Source organism: Pseudophryne corroboree, chromosome 3 (genome assembly GCF_028390025.1).
Source record: "Pseudophryne corroboree isolate aPseCor3 chromosome 3, aPseCor3.hap2, whole genome shotgun sequence".
In the NCBI taxonomy this organism is placed as follows: Eukaryota; Metazoa; Chordata; class Amphibia; order Anura; family Myobatrachidae; genus Pseudophryne; species Pseudophryne corroboree.
In genome coordinates, this window is record NC_086446.1 from 416,888,513 (window position 1) to 416,912,009 (window position 23,497).

General features: G+C 45.5%; 1 protein-coding gene across 1 annotated transcript in view; it reads left to right on the forward strand.

Annotated features, from left to right (window-relative positions):
- Positions 1-23,497, forward strand: part of ITCH (itchy E3 ubiquitin protein ligase) — a 287,604-nt gene that overhangs the window by 118,648 nt on the left and 145,459 nt on the right. Inside the window, exons 6-7 of the mRNA XM_063963188.1 lie at positions 376-421; positions 16,263-16,414. Of these exons, the coding sequence (XP_063819258.1) occupies positions 376-421; positions 16,263-16,414 (198 nt within the window). The remainder of the gene's footprint in view (positions 1-375; positions 422-16,262; positions 16,415-23,497) is intronic.

The window sequence follows — 23,497 nt, forward strand, 5'->3', positions numbered from 1 at the left end:
CCCCATCGGTCATGTCGCCCCTGATGTCATGCTGGGTACATTTGGACTATTGAGTGTGTACCCAGCATTAGAAGTAGATCTCCAAATTTACATAAGCCATCAGGAGTAAGGTATGTCCTTGGCAAGATAAAGAACTGATCTGTATTGAGGCAGTAGAAGGGTCCCAAGTCCTCTCCTTCTTCCACTACTTCTAAGAAGAGACCAAGGATTTCCATGTACTACACCTTGGAGATAAAAGTAAGCAAATACAAGTTTGGAAGCGAAGGGTCAGAAAAAAGTTTTAATGAGGTGAATTCTGTAGCCCAAATTTAACCTTGTTCCATAATAGTACATGTATTCTCTACCAGTTTTTAAAAGTAACATATTCTCTTGTAGGTTCCACAGAAAGTTACAGAACACAGACGGAATTAACTCCTGCCAGGTAATTCTTAAGCACAAAGCTACATTTACAGATAACAAAGATTGAGATCGCATTATGTCTAGATAATGATAAAGGTTATGATTGAAGTGTAGATCCAGGGGAAACAGTCTGATGGAAAGCGATCTAAACAATTACAATACCTCACCAAAATGTGAGATAAATTTTTTTTGGGAAATCTAAAACCTAAGGAAAAATAGATCTTGACAGCGTAAAATATTCTATGTGTCCATCTAGTCTGTTTTTGTTTTGCTCTATTTGTATTTCTGCTAGCAGTTATTGGTGTATAACTACTACCTGTAGTACAGTTTGTGTATGCATGCCACCTGGAGCTGTTGACTTTTTTCTACTTTTAATTGTGAGAGTACCGATTACTTTCCTGTAGTAAATGTGTCTACATGTTTGCGACGGGTGGTCTTCTGTATGCCGGCGGTCGGGCTCCCGGCGCTCAGTATACCGGCGCCGGGAGCCCGACCGCCGGCATACCGACACTTATTTTCCCTCGTGGGGGTCCACGACCCCCATAGAGGGAGAATAAAATAGTGTGGCGCGCGTAGCGCGCCACCGTGCCCGTAGCGTGGCGAGCGCAGCGAGCCCGCAAGGGGCTCATTTGCGCTCGCCACACTGTCGGTCAGCCGGCGGTCGGGCTCCCGGTGCCGGTATGCTGGGCGCCGGGAGCCCGACCGCCGGCCAGCCGTAGTGAACCCGTTTGCGACATAGTGCTGTAATTCTGGGCATTAAACCACAGGAGGCAGGGCTGTGATGTGATTCTCTATGCCCCACCTTTTTACCTTGACATGTTGGTCAGATGTGATTTTAAATAACCTGACACACGCCACACTTTTAATCACACATAAATTATCCTGGCCCAAACCAGGAATGTGGAATCCTTACCTTCGACTCCGATTGTGACTCCTATTTTCTCTTGTTAGAATTTGATGTTTTTATAAGTGGCAAATGTGAACAGTGACCACTTCTGCCAACAAGTAATTGATTACTTATTGATTAGTTTCTGGATAATATGATAGTAGTGCAATTAAATAAATGCAATACATGATTTCATTGTTAAGGGTTCTTCAATAACTAATGCACAATGCTGCGTATACTCACCCATGCTTTACCTACATTATAAGTAATCCTCACTTATCCCTGGCCTGTACCATACCACTACACTACCAACATTATTAGTACTCCTCAACTATCATTATTAGTATATTATCATGTGTTACATACTTTACACTCACCAATCACTCTCTGAATAGGGCTTCAACTGGACAATGCAGCTACAGGTTTTTTGTTTTTGTTTTTTCCTATCAAAAGCACTTTTCAGACTCCATGGCAGTCATGATTAATGGGTTAAATCCTCTACTCCAGAGGTGTCAGGAAAAGTACTGACACTAACTCTTCCCTACCTTCCTTTGTATTTTTTATTTTTTTATTTAGTCTTTCACAGTAGATAGTCAAGAAGACAGGGAGGTAATCAAAGAAGATGTAGGTTTTGCGTGTCAAGCTTTCTAATACACAATTACATTGGCAGCCAGAGAGGTTTCCTTTACTGTTGTAGCCATAAGGGCTTTATGGTTACGGTCTTGATCAATAGAACAACAGTACCAAAATAGTCTGATTACCTGTTGAATAGGCTGTTCTTTTTGGTAAAAGGCTGGATATGGTAAAAAAAAAAAAAATTAAACCAATTATGTCAACTAGAAGACTAGTTTCTCTAACGTCCTAGAGGATGCTGGGGACTCCGTAAGGACCATGGGGATAGACGGGCTCCGCAGGAGACATGGGCACCTTAAAAAAGACTTTGGATCTGGGTGTGCACTGGCTCCTCCCTCTATGCCCCTCCTCCAGACCTCAGTTTGATACTGTGCCCAGTGGAGACTGGCTGCTTTCAGGGAGCTCTCCTGAGTTTCCTGTCAGAAAGTATTTTAGTTAGGTTTTTTATTTTCAGGTAGCCTGCTGGCAACAGACTCCCTGCATCGAGGGACTGAGGAGAGAGAAACAGACCTACTTCTCTGAGTTTCAAGGCTCTGTTTCTTAGGCTACTGGACACCATTAGCTCCAGAGGGATTAGTACGCAGGTCTCGTCCTCGCCGTCCGTCCCAGAGCCGCGCCGCGCCCTCCTCGCAGAGCCGGAAAATAGAAGCCGGGGGAGTATGAGAAGAAAAGAAGACTTCAGAGGCGGCAGAAGACATCTTGATCTTCATAGAGGTAACGCACAGCAGTGAAGCTGTGCGCCATTGCTCCCATTCACCTCACACACATCTGTCACTGTAAGGGTGCAGGGCGCAGGGGGGGCGCCCTGGGCAGCAATATAAACCTCTCCTGTGGCAAAAGTACATATATACATGTACAGCTGGGCACTGTACATGTATATAAAGAGCCCCCACCATGTTTTTAAGAATTTTGAGCGGGACAGAAGCCCGCCGCCGAGGGGGCGGGGCTTCTCCCTCAGCACTCACCAGCGCCATTTTCTCCACAGCACAGCGCTGAGAGGAAGCTCCCCGGACTCTCCCCTGCTTACTCACGGTGACGGAGGATTTTCAAGAGGGGGGGGGGGGGCACATAATTGGCGCATATACATACATAAAGGCGCTACTGGGTAAACATTGTGTTTTTCCTGGGTCATATAGCGCTGGGGTGTGTGCTGGCATACTCTCTCTCTGTCTCTCCAAAGGGCCTGGTGGGGAACCTGTCTTCAGAAAAGAGCTTCCCTGTGTGTGTGTGTGTGTGTGTGTGTGGTGTCGGTATGCGTGTGTCGACATGTCTGAGGTTGAAGGCTCACCTAAGGAGGAGGGGGGAGTGTATGAATGTAAGGTCTCCGTTGGCAGCGCCGACACCTGACTGGATGGATATGTGGAATGTAAATTTATTGCACAAAAGATTAGACAAAGCTGAGGCTAGGTAACAGTCAGGGAGTCAAACCATGTCTGTCCCAATGTCGCCGAGTCCTTCGGGGTCTCAGAGGCGCACACTATCCCAAACAGTTGACACAGATACCGACCCGGATTCAGACTCCAGTGTCGACTACGATGATGCAAAATTACAGCCAAAAGTGGCTAATGTATTCGATATATGATTATTGCAATAAAAGATGTTTTGCATATCACAGAGGAACCCCCTGTCCCTGACACGAGGGTACACATGTATAAAGGAAAGAAGCCTGAGGTTACCTTTCCATCCTCACATGAGCTGAACGAATTATGCGAAAAAGCTTGGGAAACTCCAGACAAAAAACTGCAGATTCCCAAAAGGATTCTTATGGCGTATCCTTTCCCGCCAAAGGACAGAATACGGTGGGAATCCTCCCTTAGGGTAGACAAAGCATTGACACGCTTATCAAAAAAGATAGCGCTGCCATCCCAAGATACGGCTACCCTCAAGGATCCTGCTGACCACAAGCAGGAGGTTACCTTGAAGTCCATTTACACACATTCTGGCACGATACTCAGACCGGAAATTGCGTCGGCCTGGGTTTGTAGTGCTGTAGCAGCATGGACAGATTCCTTATCAGCGGAAATTGAGACCCTAGATAAGGATACCATTTTAATCACCCTAGGGCATATAAAAGATGCTGCCTTATATATGAGGGATGCTCAAAGAGACATTAGTTTACTGGGTTCCAGAATAAACGCTATGTCTACTTCTGCTAGTCGAGTCTTATGGACCCGACAGTGGACAGGTGATGCCGACTCAAAGAGGCATATGGAGTTTTTACCTTACAAGGGTGAGGAATTATTTGGAGAAGGCCTCTCGGACCTCGTCTCCACAGCTACGGCAGGTAAATCGAATATTTTGCCTTATGTTCCCTCACAACCTAAGAAAGCGCCTCATTATCAAATGCAGTCCTTTCGTTCAAATAAAAGCAAAAGAGTACGTGGATCGTCCTTTTTTGCCAGAGGTAAGGGCAGAGGGAAAAAGCTGCACAACACAGCTAGTTCCCAGGAACAGAAGTCCTCCCCGGCCTCTGCAAAATCCACCGCATGACGCTGGGGCTCCCCTGAGGGAGTCCGCTCCAGTGGGGGCACGTCTTCAACTTTTCAGCCACATCTGGGTTCACTCACAGGTGGATCCCATGGCAATAGAAATTGTTTCTCAGGGATACAAGCTGGAGTTCGAAGAGGTGCCCCCTCGCCGGTTTTTCAAATCGGCGCTACCGACTTCTCCCCTAGATAGGGAGTTAGTGTTACATGCGATTCACAAATTGTGTCTTCAACAAGTGGTGGTCGAGGTTCCCCTGGTTCAAAGAGGGAAGGGATACTACTCAACTCTGTTTGTGGTCCCGAAACCGGACGGTTCGTTCAGACCCATTTTGAATTTAAAATCCCTGAACCTATACTTGAAAAGGTTCAAGTTCAAAATGGAATCGCTCAGAGCGGTCATCGCCAGCCTGGAAGGGGGAGATTTTATGGTATCTCTGGACATAAACAATGCATACCTGCATGTTCCCATATATCCTCCTCATCAGGCGTACCTGAGATTTGCGGTACAGGATTGTCATTACCAATTTCAGACGTTGCCGTTTGGGCTTTCCGCGGCCCCGAGGATTTTCACCAAGGTAATGGCGGAAATAATGGTGCTCCTGCGAAAGCAGGGTGTCACAATTATCCCATACTTGGACGATCTCCTCATAAAAGCGATATCACGGGAGAAATTGCTGAACAGCGTATCACTTTCACTGAAGGTGTTACAGCAACACGGCTGGATTCTCAATATTCCAAAGTCGCAGCTGAATCCTACGTCTCGTTTGACCTTCTTGGGCATGATTCTGGACACAGACCAGAAAAGGGTTTTTCTTCCGACAGAAAAAGCTCAAGAACTCATGACTCTGGTCAGGAACTTATTGAAGCCAAAACAGGTGTCAGTGCATCACTGCACTCGAGTCCTGGGAAAGATGGTGGCATCATACGAAGCCATTCCCTTCGGCAGGTTCCATGCGAGGACTTTCCAATGGGACCTACTGGACAAGTGGTCCAGGTCACATCTACAAATTCATCAGCGGATCACCCTGTCCCCCAGAGCCAGGGTATCTCTCCTGTGGTGGCTGCAGAGTGCTCACCTCCTAGAGGTCCGCAGGTTCGGCATTCAGGACTGGATCCTGGTGACCACGGACGCGAGCCTCCGAGGTTGGGGAGCAGTCACACAGGGAAGAAATTTCCAAGGTCTTTGGTCAAGTCAAGAGACTTGTCTCCACATCAACATCCTGGAACTGAGGGCCATATACAATGCCCTACGTCAAGCGGAGGCATTACTTCGCGACCAACCAGTTCTGATCCAGTCAGACAACGTCACCGCAGTAGCTCATGTACACCGCCAAGGCGGCACAAGGAGCAGAGTGGCGATGGCGGAAGCCACCAGAATTCTTCCCCGGGCGGAGAATCATGTAAGCGCACTGTCAGCAGTGTTCATTCCGGGAGTGGACAACTGGGAAGCAGACTTTCTCAGCAGACACGACCTACATCCGGGAGAGTGGGGACTTCATCAGGAAGTCTTCGCGCAGACTGCAAGTCAGTGGGGACTGCCCCAGATAGACATTATGGCGTCCCGTCTCAACAAAAAGCTACAAAGGTATTGCGCCAGGTCAAAAGACCCTCAGGCGGTAGCTGTGGACGCCCTAGTGACACCGTGGGTGTTCCTGTCGGTCTATGTATTTCCTCCTCTTCCTCTCATACCCAAGGTGTTGAGAATAATAAGAAAAAGAGGAGTGAGAACAATCCTCTTTGTTCCAGATTGGCCACGAAGGACCTGGTATCCTGATCTGCAGGAGATGCTCACAGAAGATCAGTGGCCTCTTCCTTTAAGACAGGACCTGTTGCAACAGGGGCCCTGTCTGTTCCAAGACTTACCGCTGCTGCGTTTGACGGCATGGCGGTTGAACGCCGGATCCTAGCGGAAAAAGGTATTCCGGATGAGGTCATTCCTACACTAATAAAGGCTAGGAAGGACGTGACATCAAAACATTATCACCGAATATGGCGAAAATATGTTTCTTGGTGTGAGGCCAGGAATGCTCCTACGGAAGAATTCCATCTGGGCCGTTTTCTTCACTTCCTACAAACTGGAGTGATTTTGGGCCTAAAATTAGGATCTATTAAGGTTCAGATTTCGGCCTTATCCATTTTCTTTCAAAAGGAATTGGCCTCTCTCCCAGAAGTACAGACGTTTGTGAAGGGAGTACTGCATATTCAGCCTCCTTTTGTACCTCCGGTGGCGCCTTGGGACCTTAACGCGGTGTTAAGTTTCCTTAAGTCACATTGGTTTGAACCACTTCAAACGGTGGAGTTGAAATATCTCACTTGGAAGGTGGTCATGTTGTTAGCCTTGGCTTCGGCTAGGCGAGTTTCGGAATTAGCGGCTTTATCACATAAAAGCCCCTATCTGGTTTTCCATATGGATAGGGCGGAATTGCGGACCCGTACTCAATTCCTACCTAAAGTGGTCTCATCTTTTCATATGAACCAACCTATTGTCGTGATTTGGAGTATTCCGAGTCCCTTGATGTGGTCAGGGCTTTGAAAATTTACGTGGCCAGAACGGCTAGAGTCAGGAAGACAGAAGCACTGTTTGTCCTGTATGCAGCCAACAAGGTTGGCGCTCCCGCTTCAAAGCAGACTATTGCTCGCTGGATCTGTAACATGATTCAGCAGGCGCATTCTACGGCAGGATTGCCGTTACCAAAATCGGTTAAGGCCCATTCCACTAGGAAGGTGGGCTCTTCTTGGGCGGCTGCCCGAGGGGTCTCTGCACTACAGCTGTGCCGAGCTGCTACTTGGTCGGGGTCAAACACCTTTGCAGAGTTCTATAAGTTTGATACCCTGGCTGAGGAGGACCTCCTGTTTGCTCAATCGGTGCTGCAGAGTCATCCGCACTCTCCCGCCCGTTTGGGAGCTTTGGTATAATCCCCATGGTCCTTACGGAGTCCCCAGCATCCTCTAGGACGTTGGAGAAAATAAGATTTTAAACCTACCGGTAAATCTTTTTCTCGTAGTCCGTAGAGGATGCTGGGCGCCCGTCCCAAGTGCGGACTACTTCTGCAAGACTTGTATATAGTTGTTGCTTACATAAGGGTTATGTTATAGTTTCATCGGTTTTGGACCGATGCTATGTTGTTTTTTCATACTGTTAACTAGATAGTATATCACAAGTTATACGGTGTGGCTGGTATGAATCTTGCCCTCGGATTAACTAAAATCCTTTCCTCGTACTGTCCGTCTCCTCTGGGCACAGTTTCTCTAACTGAGGTCTGGAGGAGGGGCATAGAAGGAGGAGCCAGTGCACACTTAGATCCAAAGTCTTTCTTAAGGTGCCCGTCTATCCCCATGGTCCTTACGGAGTCCCCAGCATCCTCTACGGACTACGAGAAAAAGATTTACCGGTAGGTTTAAAATCTTATTTTTTCCTCAACCAGTATCATCTAGACCACATCTGAGAGGGATAAGATCTGGTCACCATAGTTATCAATACTCTGAACCATATCAGGGAAACAGTTGTAGACATCCCTTTCAGTCTTTTTCACAGAAGGATATACAGACAATTCGGAAATACGTAATGGCTTTCCTCAGAGGCATAATTCCACACTACCTGTGGAAGACGGAATCCAAAATCCAAAGGACTCCCAATACAGAGCTCTTAAGAAGACAATTTAGTGTCATATTCAGATGTTAATGTCCATAGTATCTCCCCTCCAAAGAAAAAGCGTTTTTTAGTAAAGGCCGCTCTTAGTATAGGTAAGTTTTGAATTTAAAATGCCTCAACAGATTTCTAAAAACCCAGCATTTGAAGATGGAATAAATAACTTCAATCCTTAAAGTGGTAGTTCTTATAGTGTCACTGAAAGAATAAGTATAGCCGCTTGACCGTACCTGGATGACATACACAGAGAAGTCCAGACGCAGTGCATATCAAGGCTCCGTGGGTGATTGATTTATCCATCCATGGTCATCCATAAGAAATGCAATCAACGCAAAAGCCATTGAGTTCTGTCTCAGCAGCTATGACTAGTGACAATGCACATAGATTCCAAGGCAGACAAAGCATCCAATTCACAAGAACCAGTGTAAAAATCCAGACCTTGGATTACAAGATAGGATGGATTCAGAGATGTAGGCACTGCTGATGTTGGGCATAGTGGAGCAATTTTTGGCTACTACACATACAGAGTCTCTCTTCTAATTTCAGGCTCACTGAAAATGTAGTGAGCGTTCCTGAGCAGTAACAGTAAATATGTCTTAGCACACACAGAGATGGTCCGTGTTATGGGTGGGTTACGGATGTGTCGTTGCAAATGGTTGTGTGCACCGTTCCTTAAAAGCTCACGTAGGAGGCCATACATGGACGGAGAAACTGCATCTGCTTTAGAGCTTGTGCAAGTTTTGGTGGTGCGACGGATCGTGACGTCTAAGGATGCACCAATCTGTATTACTGCATGTATGGATGCTGAAAGAAGGGGTGGTGATTTCAGAACCCCAGTGGAAAATTTTGACAATATACTCCAGTCTCAGCAGATGGGGAGCTCGTTTAGAAAACCAAATAGTACAAGATCTATAGACACACAGCAAGATAATATTTACACATAAATGCCCTCAAAGCAAGGGCAGTATACTACGCAATCCAGCATGTTGCTCCTATAGTGATAGAGGTACTTCTGAAAATAGAAGCAGAAATATGATGAGAGATCATGCCATTTATGGTATGGGCCGAGAGAAACTTAGGATCCATAACAGCCCTGCATGGGGCAGGCAAATAAAATCAACTAGCATACTTCCTCAGTCACCACAAATTACACACAGAATAACAAGGAGTTTTTTTCAGCAGTAAGTCCAACAATTTGGAGAACCACAGGTGGACCTCATGGCGTCAAGTCACAACATAAAACTAAAGAGGCACTGCAATGCAGAGACAGAAGATGCTCTCTTCTCTCACGTGGATATTCAGTTTGTGGTACACTGTCACACTTAGCTGATTTTTAACAGACGTTTCTGTTAATTGCAAGACTCATGAAGAAAATAGTGAGAAAGTCCAGATTATAGCAAGTCTGCCCTTCTGGCCTCGGAGGCCATGGTTTGCAACAACTAAACTAATGTTTCAAGAATGTCCGGGGACTCTACCTCGGCACGTTAATCTCTTACACCAGGAGCCAGTCTTTCATACATGTCCAGAGAGGCATTCTTTTATGGAGATTAAAAGGGTGCTAAAGATGAAAAATGGGGTCTTTACAGGCATTGATTGATGTTACATGCAAAGTCTATTGTAAGGTTTGGAGAACATTCAAAATATAACATGCGAATACTGGTCATTGTTGAAGTGCAGCAGCTAGCAGACGCTGCTTTGTCCCCTGTATCACGAGATATTGACCTCAGTCAGTTCTTTACGACAGGCCTTCCTCTGTGCCCTCAAAGAGCGAGGGCATTAGACACGGCTATTCAAAAGTTACTTTAGACGGTAGTAATTATGCCTGTCCTGACTTATCAAAGAGGTACGGGATTGTATTCAGATCTTTTTATAGTGCCGAAAACGGATGTGTCCGTCAGGCCAATCCTCAATTTAAACGTCTTAAATCAATTCCTGACTGTTTACAGATTCAAGATGGAATCAATACAGTCAGTTATTGCGGGACTGGAGCAACGGGAGTACATGGTGTCCATGGACATAAAGGACGTGTACCTCAATGTCCTAATTTGGACCCCGCACCAAGCCTATTTACGGTTTGCAGGTGGCAAGACTCATTACCAATTCAGAGCTTTACCGTTCGGCCTATCATCACCCTAAGAGTCTTCACAAAGATCATGGTAGTGAAATTGAGATCGTTAGGGGTAACAATAATACCTTATCTGGACGACCTTCTTATCAAAGCTCGCTCTCAGGACCAGTTGATCCGGGATGCTCCGATCACTCATCAGTTTCTGGTTCGTCACGGCTGGATCGTGAATTTAAAAAAAATACAATCTGCAACCGACGCAGAGGATCCAATTCCTGGGTTTCATTTTAGATACAATAAAAATGAGTGTTTCTCCCAGAAGGCAAGATTCGAGACATCAAGGAAATGATACGTCAGGTTCTAGGAAAGTTGGTAGCATCCTTCGAAGCAATCCAATACGGCAGACTACATTCCAGACCCTTTCAGCTGAATCTGATTGCTCAAGTGGGAAGGCATGTATTTACTACTTCACCGAAGGATTCACTTGTCGCCCCAAGCCATGACCTCGTTAATTTGTTGGTGAAGAATTTAACGGCGGGAAAGAGGTTTGGAATCTGGTATTGGAAGATTTTGACAACCGATGCCAGTCTCAGAGGATGGGTAGCACTACTGGACAGCCATCCGTTTCAGGGAAGATGGTCACTGCAGGAGAGTAGTCTTCCAATAAATGTACTGGAACTAAGAGCCATTTACAATGCTCTTCTGGCGGGGATCAGTACGAAATCCCGCTGGACAGGATCCCGGCGGTCGAAAATACCGACACCGGAATACCGACCAGCAGAATCCCGACAGGGGTGGCAAGCGGAACACAGCCCCTTGCGGGCTCGCCGCGCTGCGGGCACGGTGCCTCGCTACGCTCGGCACACTATTATATTCTCTCTCTATGGGTGTCGTGGACACCCACGGAGGGAGAATATGTCGGGATTGTGCCGTTCAGGATTCCGGTGTCGGTATTTCGACCGCCGGGATTCCATCCGGCGGGATCTTGACCGCATCCCTTCTGGCGGAAGACCTAGTATGGGCTCAGCATGTGAGAGTTGCAGTCAGACAATATGATTGCGACAGCATACCTAAACCGTCGGGGAGGAAAAAGAAGCAGCATGACTTTAAAGTAGGCCACAAGGATTCTGTCTTGGACAGAAAAGCGCAACATAATCCTGACGGCAGTCTTCATTCCAGAAGTGGACAATTGGGAAGAAGACTACTTCAGTCGTCAAGGTATGCATCCAGGGGAGTGGTATCTACACCCACAAGTATTCGATGCAGTGGTAAGAAGGTGGGATCTACCAAGACAGACCTAATTGTCTCTCGGAACAACCATCAGCTGCCAAGATATGTGGCCAGGACACAGGATCCAGCAGCAGAGGTAGTGGATGCCCTGGCAATTCCCTGGACATACAAACTGGTGTACATCTTCCTGCCGTTTCCCCTGTTATCAAGAGTGTTGAAAAAGGTGAAACGGGAAAGAGACTGGCCTCACAGAAGTTGGTACTCGGACCTGAGGGGACTCCTGGCGGAAGATCCTTGAAAACTGCCGCAGAGGGAGGCCTGTTGTCACAAGGCCCGTTCCTTTACACCTGAACAGTCTACATTTGACGGCGTAGTTCTTGAGACCAGGATACTAAGAGATGGGGGTATCCCGGAATCAGCTATTCCTTCCTTGTTAGCGACAAGGAAGCCAGTCATGGCCACACATTACTATAGAATCTGGAAGAAGTACACGGACTGGTGCCAGCCTAGGGGTTGGAACCCCAGAGAGTTCCGTCTTACTAGACTGTTGAGGTTTCTCCAAAAGGGTTTGGATGGTGGTTTGAGATTGGGTTCTTTTGAAGGTACAGGTCTCGGTCCTCTCAATCCTTTTCCAGCAATGTTTGGCGTCCTTGCATTTGGTCCAGACATTTTTACAGGGTGTGTTGAGAATACAGCCACCTTTTCGCCCACCCACGGATCTGTGGGATCTAAATTTGGTGCTAGAATTTGTGATCGGCAGTTTCCGAGCCTTTGGAAAGGCCGTATCTAAAATATGAGCTGGAAAGCAGTCCTGCTCCTTGCTTTAGCATCAGCAAGACGGGTTAGGTGCCCTGTCATGTAAAAATGTTTTGAAAAAGAAAGTGAAAAAGTGCTGTTAAGAGGCTAATAATATTAGGTTTTATTTTTATATATTTTTTTTAAATTACTAATGAAAAAGCACAACATCTCAATCTATACAATACTATAAATCTGTATCGGCTGCCCGTAAAACCACAATAATCACAAATAGATCTATCAATCTATCTATCTCCTATAATTCTCAGTTCCGGTCCATAAGACCTAAATGGTAGATTTGGACCACTCTTCAAATAGAGAGCACAAAAAAGACCATAATCGTGCTTGTTAGAGCAGATGTATCCAATGGAGATTTAGTAAGATATGATGAGAACAGTTAGTAGTATTGAGTAGTACTGCAAAAACTCTGAATATTGATGTTAGAAGTCAGCATATGAAGAAAGCATCCTATCGCTGAAACGGGTGGTATTCATGTGACCGCCGGTCAGCTGACCGACAGTCACATGACCTCCTCCACCAGCCCGACGGCTCACTATCCCGATGGTCGGTATGCCGACCAACAGGGACTATTTCCACTCGTGGGTGTCCACGACACCCATAGAGTGGGAATAGAACCCGTGGCGACCGAGCTTGCAGCGTGGCGAGCGCAGCGAGCCCGCAAGGGGCTTGCTGCACTCTCCCCTCCCCGCCGGGATCCCGGCGTCGGTATGCTGCCGGGATCCCAGCGTCGGTAAGCTGACCGCCGGTCAGCAGTACTACACCCGCTGAAACAATTAAAGTCGGGAGTACTGCACTTCTGAGAGCAGAGTGATCAGCATGCAGAAAAAAGATCAATAGCATATATATTACCGCTGTCCTGTGTATTGGTAGCAAAGCTCCTCCCGGCCACTGGTGCTATTCATTCGTTAGATGTTGGCCATTTCCAGAGGTAGATGACAATGTCCAATTGCGTAAGGTGCCCCAGCATAGGTAAAACTCCTGGAGTAACTCCTTTGGGCAGGAAATCCCGCTGGCTGTAAAAGTTCAGCGTTACCACTGTGTGTGACCAGTAAAACTGGTCTGAATGAATGAGCTGACTCCCGTGTGCTGACTGAGGATACAGTGTGACCGCTGTGTGCAGCCGTGCGGCGCTGATCTCCATGTATGGACTGGCTCCCGTATGTGGTAAAGATTTAAAAAAAAAAAAAAAAAAACTAATTATTAACCTCATCAGCGCTTTTTCACTTTCTTTTTCTAAACATTTTTGTCTGTTTGTGGGTTGAGTATACCTACTGCATAAGCTGCAGGTATTTTGGCTGGTTAATAGGCGCCAGGTCATCTCTCTTCTCTTTTGATTATCCGGTCATGTAAAAGTCCATTCCCACATAAACCAGCCGATTGTGGTCCCCTGATTCCAAGGATTGTCAGAGGGGGACCTCTCCTTGGATGTGGTCAGAGCCCTACGGGTCTACGTACAGGCTACATAATCGCTTTGTTTGTACTCTGATGAACCCAGGAGGGGTTGGCCGGTCGTAAAATAAACCTTGGCCAGGTGGATACGATTTACCATCAAACAGGCATATATTTCTTGTAAGAGAGTTCCGTTTCGGGTAGGTGCTCATACCACCCAATCAGTAGGGGCATCCTTGGCTGCGGCTAGAGGAGCTTCCATTACCCAACTTTGCAGAGCTGTAACGTGGTCGTCAGCATACACGTTATCTCGTTTCTACAAGTTTGATACGTTTGCATCTAGGGATGCAAATTTTGGACGTTTGGTTCTTCAGGCCTCAGACAGCACTCCCGCCCATGGAGTATCTGTGGGACGTCCCCAGCTGTCAAGTTCTCCAAAGTCCCCTAGAGGATGAGAGAGAAAAGAGGATTTTGGTACCTACCGATAAATCCATTTCTCTGAATACACTCAGGGACTCTAAACTCCCTCCTCTGTGCTGTCAGCCTGCGAGTTCTGGTAAAATTGGTTAAAACAGTTTGGTAAAGGTGTTAATAGTTCTTGGTTGCTGTTTGACGTTGTAGTATGGTTGGTTCCTTCCCGTATGGCATTGATCTTTTAATGTTCCCTCTTTTCTCTCAGTCAATTTTTCAAACTGGATGGATGGGGGTGTGTGAAGGGTGAGGAGCCAGCTATGCATAATTTTTTTTATTACGTTGTGCTACCTCCGGTCTGCATCCTTCACACCCCAGCTGTCTAGTTCTCCAGTGTTACCGAGTGGATTCAGAGAAATGGATTTATCAGTAAATATCAACCCCCCCCCCCCCCCCCTTTCCCGAAAATACATCTTATTCGCATCGCTATGCAAATAGGACACACAAGCAGCTCATGCTGATTAAAATGATGTGCAGAATGCCTATATTCTCTGTGCTTCTGTAACTGAAAATGAAATGGTACGTGTAAAGACGCTCAATGCTGCCGAGACATGGGATCCTGTCTGAAGATCGACAGTATCTAGGTCGACAATGTTTAGGTCGACCACTATAGGTTGACAGTCACTAGGTCGACATGGATGGAAGGTCGACAGTGTTTCTAGGTCGACATGTGCTAGGTCTAAAGGTCAACATGAGTTTTTCACATTTTTTTTTTCTTTTTTTGAATTTTTTCATACTTGACGATCCACGTGGACTACGATTGGAACGGTAATCTGTGCCAAGCGAAGGCACCATGCCCGAAGCATGGCGAGCGAAGCGAGCCATGCGAGGGGACTCTGTGCACTAATTTGGGATCCCGGTCACTCTACGAAGAAAACGACACAAAAAAAAAAAATCCTCATGTCGACCTTTAGATCTGTCGACCTAGCACATGTCGACCTAGAAACCCTGTCGACCTTCCATCCATGTCGACCTAGTGACTGCCGACCTATAGTGTCGACCTAAACATTGTCGACCTAGATACTGTCGATTTGATGAACCACACCCCCGAGACATACCTTGGCCTGTTGTGACTAGAATAGCTGTTTAATGTGCAGGGAGACTAGATGTAAGTGGACGCATACTCTTAGGTTAGTAGTTATTAAAGCACTGCATGTTTACCAACTCCTGTATACATTCCTGGCCAGGTATGTTTAGTATGGTTAGTAATTGGTACAAGCAACTTGAACAGCTCCTTTGTCCTTTTAAGACGACACACAAGCAGATAGGCAATAGCAGATAGTTCACCTCCCAGCTGCTGGTGCAATCCTGTATAGCAGCCGTTTCCAGAGGAAATGTACCTTCTGAGGAAGCCACTGACACATTTTTGCAGGCGGTGAAACACGTTAAGGACGGTTTATAATAGTTTCAGCCGGGATCCCAACTCTGTTCTTGGGCAAACACTGCAGAGACTGATACTAATCTCCTCTGGGAAAGTCATTTATACCTTTTTCACTAGCGCTTCTGTTCTGAGACTGGCTATCGTATTAGATGGCTCTTCTGGCATCAAAATGCAATTTTACTTTTATAATCCGTGAAAACAGAAAATATAAATTATATAAAGGGACAGCTGTAGATGGTCATAGTGCATGATCTACAGTCCTTAGTCTTCCAGAACCTCTAGTGGTACAAATTACTCTTCTTTCTGGTCTGTTAGAGAAGTGGTCATTTAGTTGGCTACAGAGATGCAGCCGGTTATACAATTTCTGATTTAGACAATAATTTCTATATGCATATGTGATAACTTCATAAAGACTTGACCATTTGTATATCCCCAGAATGTTGCATGATTTATAAATTCAAAACAGCGCGTACACTGCATCTAAATGTGCTTACCAAAACTGGTATTGCAAACTCGTGGCTTAGATAAATCCATTTTCAGAACAGTTAATTTCTCTAAAAGTAACTACTGTTTTAATATTATAATAACCTAGTTATGCTCTTAAAGAGTTGATAAATCCCGTATATACTATTCACAAACCAACCACAGCAATGGGATTAGAGTATTCAATAGGCTATACAGATGATAATCCCAAAAACAGGTTATTCAGCTAAATGCAGATAACAAGCCAAGGACAGAACACAGAAACTTACAACTAGTGTTCTTGTTGCGCTGTTTGTTATTTTACTAAAGTGTCTGTGCTGTATTGAAATGTATGAAAATTAACCAAAGCTTTGTCTTATCTACCATGGTTTCAGTGTTGATAGTACCGATGGCACAAGTCCCAGTGATAACCGTGCAACCAATGGCACCAGTTCACCATCTCTGTCCAATGGAGGGTTTAAACCCAGCAGGCCTCCCAGACCATCTCGACCCCCACCACCTACGCCTCAGAGGGCATCCACCTCAGGTAGGAAAATTTAGTTTCACTGCTATGATGACATTCATCTAGGGGGAGGGTCTCTGCTCAACATCACTACCTTCAAATATATTTTAAGAAAGAGCATTTATTCACAAGCCTGATTTAGAGGAAGGAGGGGGTGACATTTCATTGTGTAAAATGAACTCTATTTCTGCAGCGGGGTACATTGGTTCCACAGGGAAAACATCGGGGTGTAGAGATGCGTCTTGATCCAGGCACCAACAGGCTAAAGCTTTAGACTGTCCCAGGATGCATTGGGGCCTCCTCTATAACCCCGCCTCCAGGCACTGTGAGCTCCGTTTCTAGTTTGTGCCTGCAGAAGCTTTTAGAAGAATTCAAGGGCCGCAGCACTTACATGTCAGGGTGACATTCTGTGCTGCGGCTCCGTCACCTCCCCAGCGGCGTTGCATACTCCCGCTGGCTCTGTTCCCGGGTGTTTGTGGCAGTAGGCACACGGTCACAGATGCTGTCTTGGTTCGCGTGGCTGCTACTGAAGGGAGGAGGTAAGAGGGTCCCCCAGGCGGGACCCGCCAATAAATCGCGTTCCTGTTGCAGTCTAAGGAGACGGACTGTGACGCTGGCGTGGACACTGTAACAGATCCACCAGGGCATAGGAGTACAGGTCGGATAGATCAATATCCTCTTTAATAAGACTCCATAGTACCAGGTGGTGAGGACCAGCATAGGGGAGAAGGTGCTTGACCTGTAGCTACTCCCTCAGCTCCGGGCGCCATCTACTGCTGGTGTTCCCGCCCTGGAGCTGCCTCACTCCCTGACTGAGATGCTGGACGCCATCTTTTAAGAATAGCTGCGACTGGTCTCTGGGACTGCAGGGCAAGGTCTCCTCTGTAAATTCGCCTGTACATCAGCGCCGTGATTTTACAGACACTTAAGTATTCTACATGTCATCATTAAGACAGCGTTAGTTAAGAACAAGTGTACCTGTACCAGAATATATTGTACGAGAATTCTGATATATACATCCTGTCTCGGACCGCGCATTGTTATATATATATATATATATATATATATATATATATATATATATATATAATATATATATATATACTAATTCAGTGCCGTTTTATTGTCTGTAATTATCTGCATTGTCACTGTGACTGTGTGTACCTGTATCTGCTGTGTGGATTTCACTTTCAGTGTATCCCAGCTATATCTATCACTGTATTCTGTACCCTAAGGGACTGGATGCATCAGGGTACATATATAGTGCTTCATAGTGTTTACCGTCAAGTGTATGCTACTGTGTACTCAGTCACATAATACCGGATTTATTCGTTGGTGTTGTGTTATGTGTACGCAGTCACATAGTACCGGATTTAGACGCTGGTGTTGTGTACTGTGTATGCTGTCACATACTAGGGAATTTGTTCGCTGGTATTGTACTCTGGCTGCATCGTACTCATACGCTCTGCGGTTACATTCACTAAAATGTCTAACACTAAGGGCGGGAAATCCATGGACGCTCCTGTATCATGCAGCGCATGCGCCAGGGATTTGCCTGAGGGGTAAGCTTTGTATGACGGTCTGTGTACTGTGCCATACATCTCCCAGTCAGTCTGCAGCTCCTGTAACCAATCAGGAACCACCTTGGGCTGCATTGTCAACTATGCTCAATATGCTTGTTATACGCATTACGCCCCCTATGGGGCCTCCTGTGCCATTACAACCACATATTGTCCCTATGGTAAATCCGCCTCAGGCATATAATTTGTCTACCCAGTTGCAGCAATTGAATCAATCTTTGGTTAGACATAAACCTACCCCAAGTCACTCTCTTGTGAAGGGGTCATCTCAGCTGGCTACTTCCTCCTCACAATTTTCTAATCTCTCTGAGGATTCTACTGATGAGGATGGGGAGTATACTGACCTGTCAGGCACTGATTACAGCTGCTTCTGACGAGGAATCTACTTTTCAAGTTGATGACCTGGATTCAGTGGTTGCTATTAAGCAGATCCTACAGATCACTGATGATGATGATGATGATGAGGATTCCTCTACAGTTTCTAAGAAACCTGATAAGTTTAAACGTCAGAAGGTAATTCGGACCATTTAGTAGACATACGTCAAGAACCCTGGTCTTCGCCAGGAAAGAAATTCTCCCTATCTAAAAAGATAGTAGTTCGTTATCCTCTCCCCTCTGAGTTGTGTAACGAGTGGGAAAATTCAGCACCGGCGGATTCCCATGTCACTCGTCTCATGGTGTCATCTACTCTGTCACAACTGTCACCTCACTGAAGGAACCTACAGATAAGCGTGTCGAAGGATGCCTGAAGTCTATTTACTCCCTTACAGGTGCTGTACATAGACCCACTATAGCAGCCTCCTGGGCCGCAAAAGGAATTGAAGCATGGGTTCAGTGCCTGTCACCTCTGTCACCTCATTGAAGGAAACGACAGATAAGCGTGTGGAGGGATGCCTGAAGTCTATTTACTCCCTTACAGGTGCTGTACATAGACCTACTATAGCAGCCTCTTGGGCTGCAAAAGGAAGTGAAACATGGGTTCACGCATTAGAGGAAGAACTGCCTCAGGATATATCTGACATTGCCAGACAGTACCTGTTTCACATTACCACCACCACCTATTACATTCAGTAGGCATCCTCTGAGGCAGGTGTGTTAGCGGTGTAGGGACAACTCAAGAAGAGGAAAGTATTCCTTGTTTTGGCACTCTCTAACTAATATATTTACTCAGTCATGTACCCTTTGGGTAAATGACCACTAGTTTAAAAATTAACTTTTATTTCTCTATTAAAACTGCTGCCGAAATATAGTGCAAGTTAAATAAGTGATATTTGTGATTACAGTGAAAAATAAAATACTAAACTACTCTGTCTGTTTTAATTCATGTAGTGTGTCCAAATGTTGTAACTTTAATAAAACCCGTTTATTGTCATAGTAACTTCTTCTAGTTAGATACAATTTAGTGGTTACAAATGTATCAGTTCTCTGTAGCTACAATGATTCATGTTACTTCTTCAATGTAACTATCTATAGGCTTTAGTAGTATGCGCATCACTACACCATAATAAACCTTGAATCAATCATTATTACAGTCAATGATCATATGCATTTATACAGGGATCAATCAAACTAAATTAATTTATGATCTATACCATTGTTCGTCATGTATAATCACCAATATTGAGTGTATGCGCAAACTGTGTGTGTGTGTGTGTGTATATATGTATGTATGTTATATACGCTCATAAGCGCTATTTACACATGCAGTAATAGTGCTTATAATGAATGTCCCTGTCTGGTAGAGGTATTCAACCACTATATATCTCCCGGTATCCTCTCATGGGTTGCCACCGTATCTCTCTCTCTCTCCCCAATAGATGTTATCTTCATATACAGTGCCACAATTGGCACTGCACCCGCACTTGTCTGTGCCACAGGAAGATGTTTATAGATGAAAATATAATATCAGTCCCGTGTCCGTGCTACCCTCTAATGTATCATGTGTACTATGTGTTAGGTAGCGTTTTTTGTGACACTGGTCTCATATGGTTATCATAAGGGAGTTTGTGCATGTTATTCCCAGCGCTGGTAACCGAAGATACAGGCTCCCTCGGTGCTTGCACTGCAGTATTATCCCTCTACCGTTCTCACGTTTATATAACAGGTGAACTAAGATCCCCAATATTAGTTAAGTCGCGTGTGGATCTTTCCCTGTAATCAAGTCGAGGTTTCTCTTTGACAGGGACCCCGCATGCAGCGGTTCCGTATGCTGAGAGGTACACGTATACACTATGATGTTTCTAACTATTAGCCCTCACTACAGCATTTGTGTATCTCTGTTACTTTGTGCTGAGTGATATGTAGGTCTCTCCCTGTAATCTGATCAGGAGTTTTCTTATTGGGAGCGCCGTATGTGGCTGCTCCGTGTCACGACAGCTGCACGTAAATACAATTACATCTATTACTGCTAGCCTTCACTCCAGCGTTCTCATGTCCATGCTAATGCATATATCATTGATGCTACCTTCTAACAAACACTTGGGCAATCACATTTATACATGTGTTAAGGGTTCTGTGCCCATATTACAGGTGGTTAGTTTAAAACAGTGGTAGCCAACCCTGGCCCTCGAGAGCTACCAACAGTACACGTTTTCCTGGCAGGTGCATACCCTCCAACTGTACCTTTTTGTCAGGTACAGTAACTTTTTTTTTTTTTATGGTCTCTACCGATTTTTTGCTCTCCAAACTTCCATTGAAGGTATAGGAAAAGCGCCCCCTTTTCGGATTTGTACTGATTTTTACATGTAAACTGTTGGCAGGTATGCAGGTGCACGTGTGCAGTCATTACTAACTGTCACATTTGAAAAGATCCACAGGTGGAGCTAATCACAACTTGTGATTCTGTGAGACCTGGAAAACGTGCACTGTTGGTAGCTCTCGAGGACCAAGATTGGCTACCCCTGGTTTAAAACAACCAGGCACATTATACACGTGTCTGGCTCCTAACGATCGTTTCGCATTCTTGCTGAATCATAGGAAACCCGAATGCCGGGTTGGGGGTAGTTAAATATCCAGCCTCAGCCTTTCATTGGTTCAATACTTTGACATCTTGTTCTACATATTGCTCTTTTTGCATTCATTTCCATAGCCAGTATGTATTAGATGATTCAAATAAAGAGACATATATATTCTATGAGGTCGATTCAATTCACCGACAGTTGAATAGTGCCGGGAGTCAGCTCCCGTCGCTATTCAATTCAGCTCAAGTTAAGTCTGCGAAGGCCCGTTCTCCCGGACTTAACAGGTTGAATTGTTGGGAGAACGGGCATTCTCCGACTTACTTCCCGCCGCGATGCTGATTCCCGACAGCACTTTTGTCGGATTTCTTCTCTCATCCCCCGATAATTGAGGGTCACTTGGTAATTGTGTGTTTGCCTCATAACTAAATAAAAATAAAATATAATAAAAAAATTCATATATTATACATAAACAATTGTTATGAAGAATCCAGACTAGTGATAAATATTGTTATTTCTGTGTTGATAGTCAACCCCAAATATATTTTTTTCTTAAATTCTCAACCAATGAAACCAAAAAGTGAGGTGTTGAAATACATAATTTTTATTTTTGTTTTTTTTTTAATAGTGCATGAGGTGTGAATTTTATTAAACCTTTTAATCATACGTGTAAGGCAGGCATTCCCAACCACGGACCTCAAGGCACACCAATAGTGCAGGTTTTAGTGATATCCAGGCTGCAACACAGATTGTTAAATCAAAATAACTGAGCTACTAATTAAGTCACCTGTGCTGAATCCTGGATATCACTAAAACCTGCACTGTTGGTGTGCCTTGAGGACCGTGGTTGGGAATGCCTGGTGTAAGGTTAAGAATTATATCATTTTTAATAGTGTTAACAAATTTTCTGAAATAAAGATTACTGATTTGTAGACCATCCCTTTATTCAGTAATTATCAAGTATCAGTTTTGTTTGTTTATTGTGTGTAGATTTTCTTCTCACATTGTTATATTTCTTGTATTCCTGTATCTCTCACTAATATTACCTCCCAAATAATAACTTATTTGTGATACAGCTATCTGTAAAAAGAAAATGCTGCATAATTGATATGCTCATTCAGTCCCTGTTGTTGGAGTCCATCCAAGAGGAAAATCCGAGACTCTTCAATAATTCTTGTGTCATGCTGCCACCTCTTATCCTGAGGTGTATTTGTTCTATTCCAAACACTTTTCTCTATCGTCCTAAGTGGATGCTGGGGTTCCTGAAAGGACCATGGGGAATAGCGGCTCCGCAGGAGACAGGGCACAAAAGTAAAGCTTTTACAGGTCAGGTGGTGTGTACTGGCTCCTCCCCCTATGACCCTCCTCCAGACTCCAGTTAGATTTTTGTGCCCGGCCGAGAAGGGTGCAATTCTAGGTGGCTCTCATAAAGAGCTGCTTAGAGAGTTTAGCTTAGGTTTTTTATTTTACAGTGATTCCTGCTGGCAACAGGATCACTGCAACGAGGGACAGAGGGGAGAAGAAGTGAACTCACCTGCGTGCAGGATGGATTGGCTTCTTGGCTACTGGACATGAAGCTCCAGAGGGACGATCACAGGTACAGCCTGGATGGTCACCGGAGCCACGCCGCCGGCCCCCTCACAGATGCTGAAGCAAGAAGAGGTCCAGAATCGGCGGCTGAAGACTCCTGCAGTCTTCTTAAGGTAGCGCACAGCACTGCAGCTGTGCGCCATTTTCCTCTCAGCACACTTCACACGGCAGTCACTGAGGGTGCAGGGCGCTGGGGGGGGGGCGCCCTGGGAGGCAAATGAAAACCTTTAAAAAGGCTAAAAATACCTCACATATAGCCCCAGAGGCTATATGGAGATATTTACCCCTGCCTAAATGTACTAAATAGCGGGAGACGAGCCCGCCGAAAAAGGGGCGGGGCCTATCTCCTCAGCACACGGCGCCATTTTCTGTCACAGCTCCGCTGGTCAGGAAGGCTCCCAGGTCTCTCCCCTGCACTGCACTACAGAAACAGGGTATAACAGAGAGGGGGGGCAAAATAAATGGCAATATATTAATATAAAAGCAGCTATAAGGGAGCACTTAATCATAAGGCTATCCCTGTCATATATAGCGCTTTTTGGTGTGTGCTGGCAGACTCTCCCTCTGTCTCCCCAAAGGGCTAGTGGGTCCTGTCTTCGTATAGAGCATTCCCTGTGTGTCTGCTGTGTGTCGGTACGTGTGTGTCGACATGTATGAGGACGTTATTGGTGTGGAGGCGGAGCAATTGCCAAATATGAGGATGTCACCTCCTAGGGGGTCGACACCAGAATGGATGCCTTTATTTGTGGAATTACGGGATAGCGTCAACTCGCTTAAGCAGTCGTTTGCCGACATGAGGCGGCCGGACACTCAATTAGTGCCTGTCCAGGCGCCTCAAACACCGTCAGGGGCTGTAAAACGCCCCTTGCCTCAGTCGGTCGACACAGACCCAGACACAGGCACTGATTCCGGTGGTGAAGGTGACGAATCAACCGTATTTTCCAGTAGGGCCACACGTTATATGATTTTGGCAATAAAGG